This window comes from Musa acuminata, chromosome BXJ2-9 (assembly GCF_036884655.1).
Source record: "Musa acuminata AAA Group cultivar baxijiao chromosome BXJ2-9, Cavendish_Baxijiao_AAA, whole genome shotgun sequence".
Lineage (NCBI taxonomy): Eukaryota > Viridiplantae > Streptophyta > Magnoliopsida > Zingiberales > Musaceae > Musa > Musa acuminata.
In genome coordinates, this window is record NC_088346.1 from 4118294 (window position 1) to 4136957 (window position 18664).

The following is an 18664-nucleotide window of genomic DNA, read 5'->3' on the forward strand; positions in this document are numbered from 1 at the left end:
TTCAGATTATGCATGTCTAGTCAATGTGTTGTGGCCAAGAAATTCTGTAGAGCTATTCATCTGATCCTGATGGATGGTTATAACCAAAACAAGGTTCTGACCAGGAAGACTATATTCTCTCTTCTTGGTGTACTTTTCCCCAAGAACCATGTCATTCTTCTTGGCATTATGGTGTTGCATTCTGATGGCAAACAGAAGGATGAAGAGACTGAACCTAGCCAAGTTTTATTGTTTTCTAGCATTGGCCATGGATCACTATCCATACTTGTGATCCCATGCAAGGTAGCACTTCATTGATTCAGCATTTTGAAGATGAAGTCAGCTTATGTAGCAACTCAAAGGAAACCAATGTAATATGCCAGCAACCGGTTATCACATAACTTCAATCCCGACCCTATCGGATGAATTTTTGCTCAATGAATACCATGTGATCCAGTCTTCGGGTAGATGTATCTGTTCATGATGAATGTGTAGGTAGCACTTCATTGATTCAGCATTTTGAAGATGAAGTCAGCTTATGTAGCAACTCAAAGGAAACCAATGTAATATGCCAGCAACCGGTTATCACATAACTTCAATCCCGACCCTATCGGATGAATTTTTGCTCAATGAATACCATGTGATCCAGTCTTCGGGTAGATGTATCTGTTCATGATGAATGTGTGGATGATGTAGAATGATTCGGGTGTCGAAACTTGCGGTGGGTGCCATGACTGGATGATTAAGGCGTAAAGAACAGGACATCCATTCTAGTCACACAGCCTATTGTTGAGGATGTTCTGTCTATCGGCAAAAGCAGACGGACGACAGCATTCATATGCACTGTTTGAGTTCTTTCCTGCACAGGTCAAGCACACATGCAGCACTATGGAGCTCTGGACCATGTCAACAGTTTTATGTTCCCTACTTCCTCTCCTAATTGGACAATCCAAGAAGCTACCATAGAGGATACATCTCAAATGCCATATCTCAGGATCCCTGATCCACACACTGGTTGGTTGATCCTTTTAGCTGTAACCTCCATCACTAGTTAGTGTAAGTCCCTTATTTTTTTGATGCTCTGGGCAATAAATTGGGATCTCTTCAATTCTTTGGTTAGCTCACGTCCTCTCATGTCCCATCTCAGGGTCCCTCCAAGCGAACCGGACCACATAATTGAAAGGTGGTGCTATGACCTTAAGGATTAGCCCACTGCTCCATTGGTTCTTTTGTTATTGTTCATTGGTTGATGGATAATCTATTCCAAAAATGAATATTATTGTTCAACATTTTGTTTTATGTCCTCTGTCATTATGGTGTGAGATGAACATCGTGGTAAGTGGTAAGCATTTGATTACAAGTCACAACCGCTGCAAGGTTTAGTTACTTTACTGGTCTAATGCTCTTCCTCATCATTCAGTTTCAACTTCATCATGAACAACACGTTTTCATTTCTGCTGCTCTTTCCTCGGGCATACGTTTTTGTGCAGTAGCGTGATGAAGTGCAGCATCATCAATTATTTCAGTTGTTGTCTATCTGACAGTAAAAGAAGGGCAAGACTCCGATCAAGGTGGTCCAGCAAGTAAGGCTTTGCCCACCCGAGCCATCTTGATGCTTGTGGTTTTCCTCTTCGAAAATTATTGGAGATACAACTTTATCATGTGTTCAGATTCTTACATATTTCATGATTACATTGACCTAAGAGTCTGGTTCATCGTTATCATGCATTGCTTTTGTACATCAGGAAGCTTCATGTTTCAGTTGCAAGATGCTGAGATGGTTAACCATGATTTTGTTTAGTCATATGCTACTAACACCACAATTATGAGATAGTTCTAAGGAACTAATCGACGCACTTCTTTCTTTGACAGGAGGGCGTCACTATTGATCTTGAGTTTGGTATCTCTCAAGTTTTAATCTTTTGTTATTATGTGGTTCTATTTAATTAGGTATGATATATTATAGATATGATTGGATTTTGATTATGATTATTGGTTAATAGAAAAAAAAAATTATGTTAAAATAGGATTTCTTTGGAGATAATATTTATGGGAGAAATTTTCCTAATAACCTATCATAACCCTCTGCTCTTGCTTATAAATAGACAGGATCTTTAGGGACTAAATAAGACGCATCTGAATGCAGTTGAGAGATTAAAGTTTTTCTCTCAATCTCCCTAATTCATCAATCTAGATGATTCTGTGAAAAGATAGGAAGATAAGAGAAGATGAGACACTTGTAAAGATACAACGTATCGTAATATTATTATATCTAATTTTATTTGATTTTAATTTTAATATAATTTTTTTTTTTTTATCATGATTATAGATTTTATGCTGACACTTTGTATATACAGATATTCTTGATTCTCTTACAAAGTATCTCAAGCAAGATGCATGGCAGGTGTGTCCCAGCGACAACCATTCACCATCAGATAGCTACTGGACACTTCACCACTAGAACAATCAGAAAAGGCTAAGCGTGCAAAGGGCTTTCTCTTCCTATGCGTTCTTTCACAGATCAGGCTTGCGGAGCCCACCACATGTGAGGTAATGCCGGCTCCCACCCAGCATCCCACAGTGACCTGTCAAGTTTATGAGAGGGACAAAAGCCATTATTTTATGTGGTCGGAAACCACATCACCCGTGAAAATTTTCAAGGATAGTCATATATCACTTCGAGCCATTTTCTCCTATTCCCAGATATTAATATATACTACGAACAGAGAGATTCCTTCCTTTATGAAAATTAGAAATGCTGTTGATTGGACGACTCCGTGGATGTCTCCGCAGGCCTTCTACAATGGAGCTCGACCATGAAGCTTCGCAGATGAGTTCTAATTGGATGGTCTTGTGTCATCTCTATTTATTCTATTACTCCATTTTCTTATGCATTTGTGATTAATATAATGTTTTACCTCCATGGCAGAAGACTACAACATCCATGTCACTGCGTCGGCCACATGGCACATGTGCTCCGTCATGGCATTCTTGTCTCGTTGCGTCAGCTGATAAGATCGTCTCACCAGCTTGGACTCCGTATCGGTGGGGGCGAGATTTCAAGGTTTCCCCACCCACAGCGGGACCGAGAAACGACGAGCTTCACCGGTTCGTTTAGACGGATCGAGTCGGTGAGCCGCACCCGGTTCTGTTTTGTGCGGAGTCTTACCCCCATCGTTGTTCTGTGATTTGGATATGGTAACTGGTGCTTGGGCCAAGAGCCATAGTGGAGCACCAACACAGTGCTTGTCAAGTTGTGCTACGAGTCTTATACGGTGCATTATGGAGTGAAGCCAGCCTCGGTGGATACCGGAGAGCCAAATGTGAGTGAACTGCGATACAGTGCGATGCCAAATCTGTGTCGCCTTCTCTCTGTCATGGGCCAATGCCAGCAGCTCTGGCTCTTCCACTTCTTTAAGAATCGGGCAGTGGAAAGAGCAGGTACAGCGCAAGGAAGGAGTTCTCAAGAAGAGGAGTCAGGTTTTTGACCATCCAAACGCTGAGAAGTTGGGTTCTTTTTGTTGACTATGGGAAGAAGACTTCAACTAGATGACAGGATGCATCTAATCTTTCCACTTTTTGAGTGATTTTGGAAGTAAAGTGGGGGAGCTGACCCAAGTTATCATGTGGTCCATGGAGCCCTACAAAATGTCGCCATTAAGTTTGACAGGTGCGTCACTCACTCACCTTCCATTAGAAACTTTATTTTGGTTAGTTCGTGCAATAATTGAAGCGCATTCCCAACTCTGTTTCGACTATGCACAATGGGACTGTTCTTCCTAAGTCAACTTCCTAAGTCAAGTCCTGCCCCTCTTCTCTTTTGTGGACGGTGTGAGCACTTCATGTTCTCTGAATCACTTAATCTTGTTTTTGTTGGTCAAATATAGCAATCACGTTCTTTTTTTTGAAGCGCTTTTTTTTTTGGGTTGCTCATCCCCAGCTCGAACAAGCTTGAGCTAAATTATGTTTCATCGTTGAAGCACGCACTTGCTGGGAATTTGAGTGGTCTCAATCGACTTCTTCCATGTTTTTGCTCTTATCCATTTGTCTCCAAAAAAGCAATTTAATATAAGTACGGAACAGTTATTCATCGAGTAAGTGATTCAACAATGTCAATATATTAGTTTTTTTGCTGAAAGGGTTCAAAAGTGAAACAAAAGCTACCGATGGAACGCACGTTTCCAACCCGTAACACCGGGTTGCGGCGGGCTTCGCATAATGGGCCCACTTGTAGGATCCATCTGAGGCCCAAAAGTTCCTTGAAAACGGACACTTCTGCTCGGCCGGACCGAATCACCCCCTAAAAGTTTGCGGGAACCGGGGACGATCGGGGTCCACGTGCGTTGGTTTCCCGTCCGTCTTTGACCGGACACGTCAGCCAAGAAACTCCACTCGGCTGATTCGATCAGTCTGACTTCCTTTTCGCCGGTTGCATTGCCAGGCAATCTTTGTCACTCCCCACAGTCACATAATATTCTCGTAATTTATGTTTCAGAATTAATTCTATCCAATTATATCGGCCATATGTCATGGATCATAGATGTGACACAGTCAAGCACGAGGCCACAGTAGCCAGACACTAAAAAATCCATCATCATCTCTCTTCCTTCTTGTATCGCCAAAACTCCCAGCTAATTTCATATTAGTTAGATGTTCTATCTCTGTTTTTATATTTTAAATTTTTATATTAAAATTACTATAGTTATTAAACTGAAACTCTAGACTCATTTATCATAATATTATTGATCTTATCGATAAAAATATATTAAAAAATAAATAAATAAAAATTTATTCGTTATAGTGATGGACGATGATATCATTGAGACTCATGAGTGATTATTGTTGATGAGAAAAGACAAGAGAGATAAGAATTACTCTGTATTTATTCTTGTTATCTAATTCTAATATAGTCACTTGTAACTTTACTGATATATATATATATATATATATATATATATACATCATTCGTCATCATCAATTGACGTGATGATAAAATATTAAAATTACATATATCATCCCCCAACGATACCCACATATTTTGTCATCGTTCTTCTTATCCTCACATACATCGTCCATCATCACAAATGTTATTTATCATCATCATCAATTAAAATATTTAAATTATTATTTTTTCTATTTCGACATAGATATTTTAATTTTATAATTATAAAAAATTAATATAAAAAAATTATACCTAAGAATCAGAATGCTAAATTGATATAACGAATCCCTAAACCCGCACGGCCATAGAAAATCTGATTCAGACGGATGATAGCACGAGAAAAAAAATCCTAATCCCTGCAGATCTTTAACGCAGATCACGCTGCGAAGGAAAGCGAGACCCGTGGATTTCACGTTATTACCGGACGAGCGATTCCGAACACATCAAATCAACCGCGGGCCGCCGTCCATTCGATGATGCGTCACTTGTATCTCTCTTTGTCGCCAACAGAAGAAGGTCGCTGTTCGCTCCGGCTTTGCGTTTTCGATGCTGCGGAGAGGTGCAAATGCGGAGGACTTTATTTTGGCCTATAAATACCCCGACGTCATTTATTTCTCCGCCCCCTTTCGACTCCATTGCTCCGTTCCGATCGATTCCTCGGTGCCATCCTCCTCATGTGCTCTACCCGTCTCGTCCTCCTCGGGTTTCATCAAACCCTAAGCATCTCCGCTTCGCCCGCGTCGACGAGAGTGCGGATTTCTTCTGCCAGCTTCCCATCCATCTTTCCTGTTAGTATTCCGCGCTCGCCTATTTCGTCTCTGATTGCTTTTAGCTATTGATTCGTTTGAATCTTCCTGAATTCGATTTTCCGCTTTTTCTCTCGTGTAGCGACGTGGATTCAGATTCGATGGGCAGAGGTGCTGGCTACGACGGTCATTTGTTCCGTTTGCTTTCTCTTTTGATGAGGTTTTTCCTATTTCTTCTTCCGTTTATTGGTAATTTAGGGTTCTATTTCGTCCTGAATCGAAGGCCAATCTTATTTCCATGCTTGATTTGCGTTTCAGGATTCGGGCCTTCCCACGCTTATGGAAGACAGCAACGGGGTTTCCGGGGGGAATTCGTCGTATCTAGCTTCAAGCGAGGACGAAGACAGCGACGCAGACCTTATTGTTCAACCTACCGCTGATGTCGAATTGAGATCGAACAAGGAACGTTTTGAAACTCCCGATTCTTCTATAACTGTGGCCGCCCACCGTTTTGCAACCCTTCGAGGGCGGAGGAAGAAAAGGTGCGTGTTTCTGATTAAGAGCTCTGGAACGAATTCTTGAAGTAATCTTCTGAAGTTTTTAATGGTTGGCAAATGGATTGGCAGGAGATACATTTGTAAGAAATTTTAATGAAGCCAACTTGTGTTTCTAAATCATTGTAATAGAAACACAATAAAACTAATGCGGAAACGAAATAGCGTACCTCCAGCCATTGTCGCCAAGAATTTCTGCAGAGGTTTCTTCTTGAACTTTGGTTCTTCTCGGCTCAGAACTCTCGCTTTAGATGGTGTAAGAAAGCCTTTCGCTTCAAAGAGATGATTGAGCCAAGGGACCAAAATCCTCATGTATATATAGATGTTCTCCCATCAAGAACATTTATCATCACCAACTCATAACGTTCAAGAATTAATTCAAATTTGTAACGTTTGGACCATAATGAAGAACTTAATGATATTAAATATTTAATTTAATAATAACGGTTTCATACATAAAGAATAAGAAACTGAAATCATTTAAACCATAATAAATAAAGAAATTCATGATAATGAATTATGAATCTTAATAAGAACGATTACGTTATTATTAAATAAGATATTTAATAATAACCGTTACATTCTCCCACTTGGTCCATACGTTTATCTTAATAATTTGAATTAATCTTTCTCGAACAACTTTCTTAAGAAATAAATACATGAATCATAGCGATAAGTCCTCTAAGAGCGAGTATTATCATCCATGTATCACGATGTATTTAGTTTCTTAATCTTAATGTGGTAATATTACTTTATGAATAAACCTTATGTTTATTCTTGGTCCAACAACAATTTATTTTCTCAAAATAATATGCACATAAATGAGAAAATTTCACAATATATAAGAGTTTCAATATCATTACAAAGTGGAACTAAGTCCCATTTTCTTTACATGATCCTTGAATTTTAGAGGTGGCATGCCTTTAGTCAAAGGATCAGCAATCATCAATTCAGTGCTAATGTGCTCAATGACCACTTTCTTTTCTTTTACACGTTCTCTTATGGCTAAATACTTAATGTCGATGTGTTTACTTCGACTTCCACTTTTATTGTTTTTAGCAATAAAGACAGCAGCTGAATTGTCACAGAAAATTCTTAATGGCCTAGAAATAGAATCTATGATTCTAAAAGCCCAGAAATGAAACTCTTAAGCCATACACCATGTGAAGTAGCCTCAAAGCAGGAGACAAACTCAGCTTTCATGGTAGAAGTAGCAGTCAAGGTCTGCTTAGCGCTTCTCCAAGAAATAGCTCCACCGGCCATCATAAAAATATATCCTGATGTTGATTTACGAGAATCAACACAACCGGCGAAGTCTGAATCTGAGTAACCAATCACATCCAGATTGTCTGTATGTCTATACATAAGCATGTAATCTTTGGTTCCTTGTAGATACCTCATCACTTTCTTTGCAGCTCTCCAGTGGTCCATACCTGGATTACTCTGATATCGACCTAGCATCCCCACAATAAATGCAATATCAGGTCTAGTACAGACCTGAGCATACATAAGGCTTCCTACGACAGAAGCATATGGGATGTTTTTCATTGATTCCCTTTCAAAATTGTTCTTTGGGCATTGGTTCAAATTGAACCTATCACCTTTCACAATGGGAGCAACATTTGGTGAACAATCCTTCATCCGAAATCTTTCTAAAAGTTTATCAATATAGGTTTCTTGTGATAGACCTAAAATGTCTCGAGGTCTATCTCTATAGATCTTAATGCCAATGACATAAGATGCTTCACCCATATCCTTCATGTCAAAATTTTTAGAAAGAAATTGTTTCACCTCATGCAGCAAATCCTTATCATTGGTTGCAAGCAAAATATCATCTACGTATAAAACAAGAAAACATATTTTACTCCCACTAACCTTCTGGTATATGCATTGATCCATGAGATTTTCAACAAATCCGAATGAAGAAATCACTTCATGAAATTTAAAATACCATTGGCGGGAGGCTTGTTTTAAGCCGTATATAGACTTCCTAAGCTTGCAAACCAAGTGCTCACCAACACTAGAGGAGAAACCTTCAGGTTGTTTCATATAAACCTCTTCCTCTAGATCTCCATTAAGAAATGCTGTTTTCACATCCATTTGTTGCAACTCAAGGTCAAAATGAGCAACTAATGCTAAAATAATACGCAGAGAATCTTTCTTAGATACAGGAGAAAATGTCTCCGTATAATCGATTCCCTTTTTTTGAGTAAATCCCTTTGCAACAAGTCTTGCCTTGTATCTCTCAATGTTGCCTAACGAATCTTTCTTAGTTTTAAAGACTCATTTACAACCAATGGCCTTTGCTTCATTAGGCAACTCTACAAGATCCCAGACTCCATTGCTCATCATGAAATTCATCTCTTCTTTCATAGCATCATGCCACAAATTTGACCTTTTGCAACTCATGGCTTGTGAAAATGTTTCAGGATCATTTTTGGCTCCAATATTATAGTCAGATTCTTGTAAATATACAACATAATCACTAGGAATTGCTGATCTTTTATTTCTAGTAGATCTTCTTAATGTTGTACCAATGGTTCCTTGAGGAACTTGTGGTTCAACTAGTTGTTCAGGAGCTTGTTGTAATTCCTGAACTGCTTGATCTATTAGAATACTATCAACAACTTGTGGAATTTCAATGATTGGTTGTTCAGCACTAGTTTGTACTTGAGGAGTGCTATGCACTATAACCAATCTATCATTTGATGTGGAAGGTTGAGATTCTATATGATCATGTGCGGAAACTATGTTCCTGAAATGATCGCTCCCACTAATCACATCATCCTCAAGAAATTTAGCGTTTCTTGATTCCACAATCCTAGTTGTGTGAGATGGACAATAGAACTTGTAACCTTTGGACTTTTCGGCATATCCAATGAAATACCCACTAATAGTCCTCGGGTCCAGTTTCTTCTCTTGTGGATTATATATCCTAACTTCAGACGGACATCCCCAAACGCGCATATGTCGCAAACTTGGTTTCCAACCTTTCCATAGTTCAAATGGTGTCTTTTGGACAGCCTTGGTTCGAACTCGGTTTAATATATACACAGCCGTTTTTAATGCTTCAGTCCACAAGAACTTAGGAAGATTGGAGTTGCTAAGCATACTCCGCACCATGTCCAATAATGTTCGGTTTCTTCTTTCTGCAACACCATTCTGGTCTGGAGAACCAGGCATAGTGTATTGGGCAATAATCCCATGTTCTTGAAGAAACTTAGCAAAAGGACCAGGTGCTTGTCCATTTTCAGTATATCTACCATAATATTCTCCACCCCTATCTGATCTCACAATTTTAATTTGCTTACCACATTGGTTCTTAACTTCAGCCTTAAAGACTTTGAAGGCATCCAATGCTTCATTTTTATTATGAAGCAAATATATATACATATATCGTGAGTAATCATCTATAAAGGAGATGAAGTATTTCTGACCATGTATGTCCATGTCTGGACAACATATATCAGTATGAATTATTTCTAATAAGTTTGAACTCCCATTAGCACCCATTTTGGACTTATTGGTCTGTTTTCCTTTAATACAGTCCACACAAGTCTTAAAATTAGTAAAATCAAGAGTACTAAGTACCCCATCTTTAACTAATCTTTTAATTCTCTCTATGGAGATATGTCCTAATCTCCGATGCCATAATATAGAGGAGTCCTCATTAATATTACACCTCTTAATGCCAGCGTGAACATGCATTGAACCTTGAGTATTATCATTTTGTAATAAAATACGGTAAAGACCGTCAGACAAAATACCATTCCCAACACAATCAGATTTATATAATAAACGAAATGATGTGTCTTTAAAATTAAAGGAATATCTAAATGGTACGAGTCTGGAAACAGAAATTAAGTTTCGTGAGAAACTTGGTACATAAAAGGTTCTTTCCAATTTTAAAACAAAAGCACTACTTAAAGTTAAAATGCATGTTTCAATTGCTTCCACATGTGAGCCCATCTTATTTCCTGATAAGATGCTTTGCTCACTTCCCACTGGCTTCCTTAGGTTTTGCATACCCTGCAAAGAGTTTGCAATATGGATTGTTGATCCAGAGTCAATCCACCAGGTGTTAATATTAACATTGACCATATTAGATTCATAACATACATATGAGGTTGGTTTACCTTTCTTTTCAAGCCATTGTTGGAATTTCGTACATTCCTTCTTCATGTGTCCCTTTCTTTTACAAAAGAAACACCTTGCTTCTTTCTTGATATCAGCTTGGGGTGGTATTTTACCTTTTCCCTGCTGATAAGCTTTTTGATTGGCTTGATGTTTGTCAGTTTTGTTCTTCCCTCGAGTGGTTACCATCAATGCACTCTCACCCAATTCCATTACTAGCCTCTCTTCTTCTTGAACACACATGGTCATTAATTCATTAATTGACCATTTGTCCTTATGTGTATTGTATGAAATTTTAAAAGGGCTATATTGAGGTGGAAGGGTGTTCAGAATATAGTGCACCAGGAAGGATTCTGATATATTAACCTCAAGTTTCTTAAGTTGAGCCGCAATATCTCGCATTTACATTATGTGCTCACGCACACCCTTTATGTTGGTGAGTCTAAGGGATGAAAATTTCATTATAAGGGTGCTTGCTAGTGCCTTATCCGAAGTGATGAATTGTTCATCGATAGCCTTTAGCAATTCTCGGACATTTTCATGCTGGTCAACATAACCACGTATGCCAGCAGTTATCTTAGTTTTGATAAACATCACGCTGAGCCGATTGGATCGCTCCCATCGCTCATATAACGCGATCTCGGTTAGAGTGCTGGTATCAATGACTATAGGTGGTTCGTCTTTTCTAATAGCATAATCAATATCCATCCACCCTAAATGGAGGAGAACCCTCTCCTTCCATATCTTATAGTTATCACCACTAAGTTCGGGAATATCACATCGAATATCAGAGAAATTAACAGTTTGAGAAACTGCATAAAATCAAACATGCTTATGTCAAAATTTGAAGCTTAATAGACTAAATTACATGTTTTACCAATGTGAAACATGCCAAAAATATGAATCTCATGACATAAAAATTGCCTGTGGGCTAAATTTTTAATTCAAATAGATTCAAATGATCTTTATGATAAAACTATCAAATTATATTCCAATTCATAATCCCTGTGGGTAAATTATGAAAATAATCTGATATTTTATCCTGATTAATTATATTAAATATAATAAAAGATCCTGTGGGATAACAATTATTATACGAAATATAATCAATCACAATATGATGTCTAGTTACTTATGTGATCCTTATTTTAACTTTATATATAATTTTAATTAATTAAGGATGCTGTGGCTAATTCTTAATTAATTAAGATTATATGGATCACTAGACATTTTAAACATAAAAAATTTGCTCATAAACATAATTTAATATAACTAAATATGCATACATAATATGAGCATTTTACCGACTAAAAATGTTGAAAATGATATTTCCTCATGATTTTCAATAAAATATATCAAGAAGTTTCCAAGAAGAAACCAAAATCAAATCATTTTCATGGCATAAAAATGAAAACTTTTTCAAGGCAGAGGTCATTCGGCTCTGATACCAAATGTAAGAAATTTTAATGAAGCCAACTTGTGTTTCTAAATCATTGTAATAGAAACACAATAAAACTAATGCGGAAACGAAATAGCGTACCTCCAGCCATTGTCGCCAAGAATTTCTGCAGAGGTTTCTTCTTGAACTTTGGTTCTTCTCGGCTCAGAACTCTCGCTTTAGATGGTGTAAGAAAGCCTTTCGCTTCAAAGAGATGATTGAGCCAAGGGACCAAAATCCTCATGTATATATAGATGTTCTCCCATCAAGAACATTTATCATCACCAACTCATAACGTTCAAGAATTAATTCAAATTTGTAACGTTTGGACCATAATGAAGAACTTAATGATATTAAATATTTAATTTAATAATAACGGTTTCATACATAAAGAATAAGAAACTGAAATCATTTAAACCATAATAAATAAAGAAATTCATGATAATGAATTATGAATCTTAATAAGAACGATTACGTTATTATTAAATAAGATATTTAATAATAACCGTTACAACATTTGCCATAACAGGCATTATCTGTTTTATAGATCATAACATCTTGTAGCATGCAATTTATTTTCACTACTTCTATTTGACATTTAGACTGGGCATCAAGTTATTTTTAGCAAACTACTCGGTGTGCCTCACTTCACCTGACTTGTTACCCGACCATATTTGGCTGTACCATGAGCATGAGTCGCATTGCCATCTTTAGTATATATGATAAGTACAATACTTGCAATGTTTTGTGCACATTTTTGGTTTCTAAAGAAAACTACTCGTTCCATTCAAATATTACATTACATGCGTACGTGACATTTATTATAGAACTTATGACTTTTTTACTCTGCATGTTGTGCCTTTATCACTAGGATGTCTTCTCATTGACTACTTTGTACATTACATTTGTGCATGCTTTTGTTGATTTCCTCTAATGATCCTTTTCTAGAAATGAAACTTTTGTAATTTCTTGTGCACCTTTTCCTTTATATTTTTTCTCTGAAAATGGCAAAATTTATAAACTTTTATGCATTTTACTATTTATGCACTTATAAGGATGTTCTTCCTGGTACTCATTCTTGGTTCTCACCTCCAGGTGTCTTGATGATCTTCATCTACTATATTGGTGCAAATACTAGAAAGTATAAATTTATGATTTCTTGTGTCACATCTTTTGTCCCAAAATATGCATTTCAAGTGAGCAACTTTCTACTTGCAAACCAACTGAACATATAGTGATTTGCAGTAATGGAGCTAACATGTTTTTTGTTTCTTTTTGGTTGGGGTTGTCAGTGAGGTCGGGCACGGTTGCATCATTTATACACTAAAGTTAGCGCATAGGCATATGATTAAAATTGAAAAGATTCAATAGAATTGACAGGAAAATTAATATGATATAATGTAAATATACATTAAGACGCTGTGTGATGTAAAAGACCTACATAGTAAGAAATCACACATCATGACGTAACAAATAGTATTTGATGATAGCTTACAATTTAAGATACAACTGAACATCTAAAAGTTAGATGATGGATTGTAAGTAGTTGCATACACTTTTGACATAAACAATGCCCAAAATAAAAACAACAAAACAAAACATTTATGAGCACCATATTTTTGTTTATCTTTGGCAACATGAAATTCTTTACACTTATGTAGATATTTGTATAATATTTCCTATGCTTTTATCAAGAAAAATCTTTTCCAATGCATCAAAGTAATTGTTTATTCTGAATAGGCATCCACAGCACTCTTTTCCTCGATTGCTGACTTTGGTTTTGTTGATTCTTCCATTGTCAGAACACAAAAGGGAATTTTAATCAGCATGAGTTTGGTAGCTTTCCTGCTTGTGTTCCTTTTATTCTTTGATTGGTGTTCATGGCGGATTGTGAGGATGCCCTTGGAACCATTTTTCTTAACACACCCTTTCACACTATCAGCAGCTTTGTCAGCATTTGCTGGATTTATTTTTGTCCCTATCGTTGATAGCATGAGGATTCATCAGGTCCTTCGGAAGGAAGGGCCAGCTTCTCATACGTCTAAAAGGGGAACCCCAACAATGGGTGGGTTATTTTTCATACCTATCGGTATCATTGTTGCTAGTATCAAAGCTGGTGAAAGGTCTACTGCTGTTTCTGGAGCAGCAGTCGCCACTATTGCATTTGCAGCAATTGGATTGCTTGATGATCTTCTAAGTTGTATTAAGAGTCATAATTATGGCTTGCCAGGCTGGGCAAAATTAGGTTTGCAGGTACAATTCTCCATCTCTATATTTGTATGACTTTTGCATCAAAAGAAATCACACGCATCATATATAGTGTACAAATGATGTCAGTTCCCAGATGCTTTTATCTGATTATGTTTGTTGGGGCTGTTGACAGGTAATTGCTGCAACATGGTTTTCCTTTTGGTTGGACTCGGCACATATATCAACACCATACAACATGTATAGTTTCTTGTAACCAACAAGATCATCATGTTTGGGTGGTGAACAATGATCTGATTACTTCCCTTTTTCTTACTCTTATTGCTTATACTGCATAAAGTCTTTTCGCATTTAATAAGATTATTAGAACTGGGATTATAATTAGTCCAGTTATGCCCAAAAAAAATCATAGATAACTGCAATAAATATGGCCAATTCAACCAATCAACTGGCACAATTAGTCATAGCATGATATTCCATCGATCCACTACCCCACCTGTTTAGATCTGTGTTTCCTTGTCAATGTTATTAATTCTTCCTTTAAACTTTGATATTGATGGATGTGGATGGAGAATGATTTGGTTTACATACAGATGTGTTACTGATTTGTTGCATGGTTTGACCATTTGAGATGGTATTGAGGGTAACTTAAGAAGACAATAACTTGTATATGAGAATCCTAAATGATAATAATCTACATATTTTCTGGTTCTTTTAGCAAGCATCATGCTGTAAGAATCTTGAAAGAATGAAGTTAATTGTGAATAGTCAGTTGCTTTCATTTATACTCCATCATCGAGATAAAATTTAGATCATATCCCTTCTGTAAGGTAGGAGTTCTGTTGTGAAGTCTATGAGTTGTGGTTTAAGATGTCATCCACCAATTGAATAAAATTTAATCTATTCTTCTTCTGAAGCAACTAATTCTTTCCAAACAAACATGATACAACTTCTGTGCTGCACTGTGCTTATTTGCTTCTCATATAGCATGGATATTGGATTTTGATTGCTTTCAAAATGGACACTAGTGATACTTTTGCAGGAAGCTAGGGTTGTTTCCTTTGCTATATCTTTATTCCTCACACATCCTTCTTTTGTTCTTTTCTCCCCAAACCTTGTGATGATGAATACCACATCCTGTTATGTCAGATATAGTGTATATCCTGATTCTTTTTTTACTTTCCTGATGTTTGATTGAAGGAAATTTTTGGTTCCTCTTCCTCCTCCAATGGGAATAATGTATCTGGGGAAGTTCTATCTAGTATTGACGGTATTCTGTTTTGCCTCAATGACTAACGGTGTTAACTTGACTGATGGACTTGATGGCTTGGCTGGCGGGTGCGCTGCATTGGCCTTTATAGGGATGTCTGTAGCTGTCCTTGCAATATGTCCTGGTAAGTATAATAACTGGCAATTTAATGTCAATGATGTTTGTGACACTTATCCGAAGTTTGCATATCTCTCTTTTCGTGAACAAATGTAATACTATTCTGTACTACCTATTTTATACAAAATTTTTGTCTATATACATTGTTCAGGTGCATGCAATATTCTTCAATGCAAATTTATGGTCATTGTTGTGCATGCTCGTTCTCTTGATCAATCCCCCTTGCTATAAATTATAGCTCAAGGAGAAGTTTTTGTTCGACTTGCAATTAAGACTTCTAGTGTTAGTGCTCTAGTGTCTTGTTTTTTTTCTTTGATAAATGCACCTTGCATTTTATTGTACATTAACGCTTAAAAAAGATATGCCCACAGAGCATTACACGTAAATGAGACCATAGCTGCTGATTTAACATTCAATTTGGCTCTCATGTCTATGACTTGATTTCTTCAACAAATAGACATGTGGTAACTCCATATCAAAAGCGGAAAGTGGGCTATGTTGGTCTATAAGACTTGATGGGCTTATATACCTGCAACATATGTTTAGCCACATGCTTGATGACCCACTATAATCATATTTTTACTGGTGGGTTTGGTTTTTCGGATTGGGTTGTGACAATGACAATTGATATTAGACTGGACCTAATAGGACCTAGTAGTATGCGTGTATGGTAAGTGACTCAAAGAAAGAAAGAGCTATCTGTAGAAATGATGACATAACCACCACTGGATAATGAGCCTCACATGCCACGTAAGGGATGTGTTTGTTATTGGGTCCTGATGAAGACGTCAAGCTTATGAGTATGATTTCTCAGTTAGTCTGAAAATAGAAAAGGGAGGTCAGTTACATTGATAAAGTTTGATGGGCTTACTACTACTAATATTGTGGGTTTAGCAAGTCGACCTAAGTATTTAAAGATCCATTGTTTTTGGGTTTTTGAGCCAGTGGGCCAATTTGGCCAACTTGTGAAAACATGTTTGGATTGTGATTAGAGGATTTAAATTCAATATAACTCAATTGTGAGGTTACTTCTTTACAAGTTTAGTGACTAGGATTCAAGTTAGAAGTCATGACCCCACCTCTTGTCCACATTGGTGGGTGCCTCATGCATTGACCATTTTTATAATACTATCTTCTTATTAGGTTCCAAAAAGCTAACAATATTTTTACTGTTTCATCACCCAACAGATCTTGCAGTTTTTGGATCTTCAATGGCTGGAGCCTGTGTAGGATTTCTATTTCATAACAGATACAAGGCTTCCATTTTTATGGGAGACACTGGATCTTTGGCACTGGGCGGTGCATTAGCTGCAATGGCTGCTTTGTCAGGAATGTTCTTTCCGTTATTCATAGCTTCTGGTACCTTTTTGGTGGAAGTTCTATCAGTCATAGTGCAGGTATGCTGATTTAAGCTTGACGTTTATCTGATGCATTATCAACTCTCAATATTAGCATAGTTATGGAATACGATGGCCCTGTGATTTTAGTATATGGCTGTCTCCCATTGATGTTGTCCACATCTTTTCCTGTTAGTGCTGTTTGTCATTAAACGTAACATCTCTAGGATTTGATTCATCTACTTATTTACAGAAGGATGTAACACTTTTATCTGTTTTGAGGAGATTGTGTTAATGTCTTCATGAAATATCATTGTTCTTCTAGTACAAGTTTTGTCACACACTACAAGTGGGATAAGGTTTGAGCTAGTTTATGATGCTAGGTAGGTATACTACTGCCAATTTAAACATTTTGGACCATGTTGTTCAGGCCTATACTAATTTAATAGATCACTTAGGCCTATATTAATTTTGGGCCATCATTATAATTCTCTTCTAGCACAAGTGAAATAACTATGTTTAGCTTGAATACATTAACCTGTTACAATGAGAAAAATAAACTGATCCTCGCCAGTCAGATCATGACAGTTTCATATGATAAACAAACTCAGTTAAGATAGTTCTCCTTGGGAAATATCCAGCGGTAGACATTTGACCGCATTCGATGCTGTATCTTTCTTGCACTCGGGGGACATACCTTCATTCTGAGAGTGATGGAAAGCATTGTTGTCATCCCATGCCTGTTTCTAAATTATTGCATCATTCTAAGCATGTTATTTTCTGCAGGTTCTCTTCAAGAAGGCCACAGAAGTCTTGTATGGGACTAGAAGGCGCATCTTTCTGATGGCACCTATCCACCATCACTTTGAATTGTGTGGAATTAGTGAACCAATAATTGTTGCCGGTGCATATGTGTTATCATTCATCTTGGCAATTTTTGCTGGATATGTTGGATTATTTTCAGCTTGAAGTGCAAATTTTTCTTCAGGTATCTTGTCATCTGTAATTGTTTTGGCTCAGAGCTAATTCATGGTAAGCTATGTGGTCCAAGATGGCCTTTATACTAGACAAGTTTTGTAGCAAATCCTGTCTGGCCATTTCAAAATGAGCAGTGAGGAGAGATCAGTTTGTAGGCAAGATGCAGATAAGAGATAAAAGCAGATTCACAGAGGTTGTCTCCTGTAAATAATTGGATGACATAATTTCGCCTAGTAGTTGGCTAAAACATTTTCTTTTTCAAAAGGTCATCCATTTTGATCCTTGGTGGATGTAAAGATGATACATTGTGGTGAGCTTTGAGTGAATACTTACCTCTTACACAACGATGTAAAGGTCATCCATCCGGTCGCCGTTGGCTGGTTATGCTGAAAGCCAAGAGCAGGGCTGCCCAGAAACTGTGTGCTGAACATTGGCGGGCTCACCACATCCCAAAAGTTGAGCTGGCCTTCGAACACCAAGCAATGCTGCCTTTCCTCCATTCGTTGAATCAAATAGTTTTGTATTCTTTCTCGGCTATTGTGCCTTGTTGATTCAGGATTTGGAAGAATCAGCATCCTTGATGTGACCGCGTCCAAAGTGGTATTGTCTTTACTTGCCTCTTTTGACATTTTAGACTCGCTAGATAACTGCGCATCTACGGTGGGGACAGCATCCAGACACGTTCGTAGCAGTGCGATGCGTGTTTTCCCAAACAACATAAACAACAGGTAAGGGGTATAGCATTCTTCCAGACCAAGATGCCGACTCCGCATCGTTGTCGGCTGGTCGTTGTTAACTGGCCGTCATATATGGTTGTCGGCCCCCGCTGCTCATGTCTGTTAATTGTTTCATGACCCCTTTTTATTTTTTGACCTTTAAAAACAGGATTGATTCTTCTTCCACTCTTGAGTTTTGCAAGGACAGTCCCTTCAGCATGCACCAAAACGTGCAACATCAATTC

General features: G+C 37.5%; 1 protein-coding gene across 1 annotated transcript; it reads left to right on the forward strand.

Annotated features, from left to right (window-relative positions):
* Positions 1 to 5375: 5375 nt before the first annotated feature.
* On the forward strand, positions 5376 to 17716 carry LOC135622642 (phospho-N-acetylmuramoyl-pentapeptide-transferase homolog). The gene is made up of 8 exons (XM_065124656.1): positions 5376 to 5709; positions 5810 to 5887; positions 5986 to 6209; positions 13596 to 14046; positions 14177 to 14241; positions 15202 to 15395; positions 16577 to 16785; positions 17512 to 17716. The coding sequence occupies exons 1-8, from the start codon at positions 5596 to 5598 to the stop codon at positions 17692 to 17694; spliced, it is 1518 nt and encodes a 505-aa protein (XP_064980728.1). The 5' UTR covers positions 5376 to 5595; the 3' UTR covers positions 17695 to 17716.
* Positions 17717 to 18664: the final 948 nt, after the last annotated feature.

What these genes read in the sequence shown, in the direction of transcription:
- LOC135622642 (XM_065124656.1), top strand. Translation starts at nt 5,596, where the DNA reads ATGTGCTCTACCCGTCTCGTCCTCCTCGGGTTTCATCAAACCCTAAGC. An exon ending in GCTTCCCATCCATCTTTCCT is followed by an intron (nt 5,710 to 5,809) that starts GTTAGTATTCCG and finishes TCTCTCGTGTAG; the next exon opens with CGACGTGGATTCAGATTCGA. An exon ending in ATATCAACACCATACAACAT is followed by an intron (nt 14,242 to 15,201) that starts GTATAGTTTCTT and finishes GTTTGATTGAAG; the next exon opens with GAAATTTTTGGTTCCTCTTC.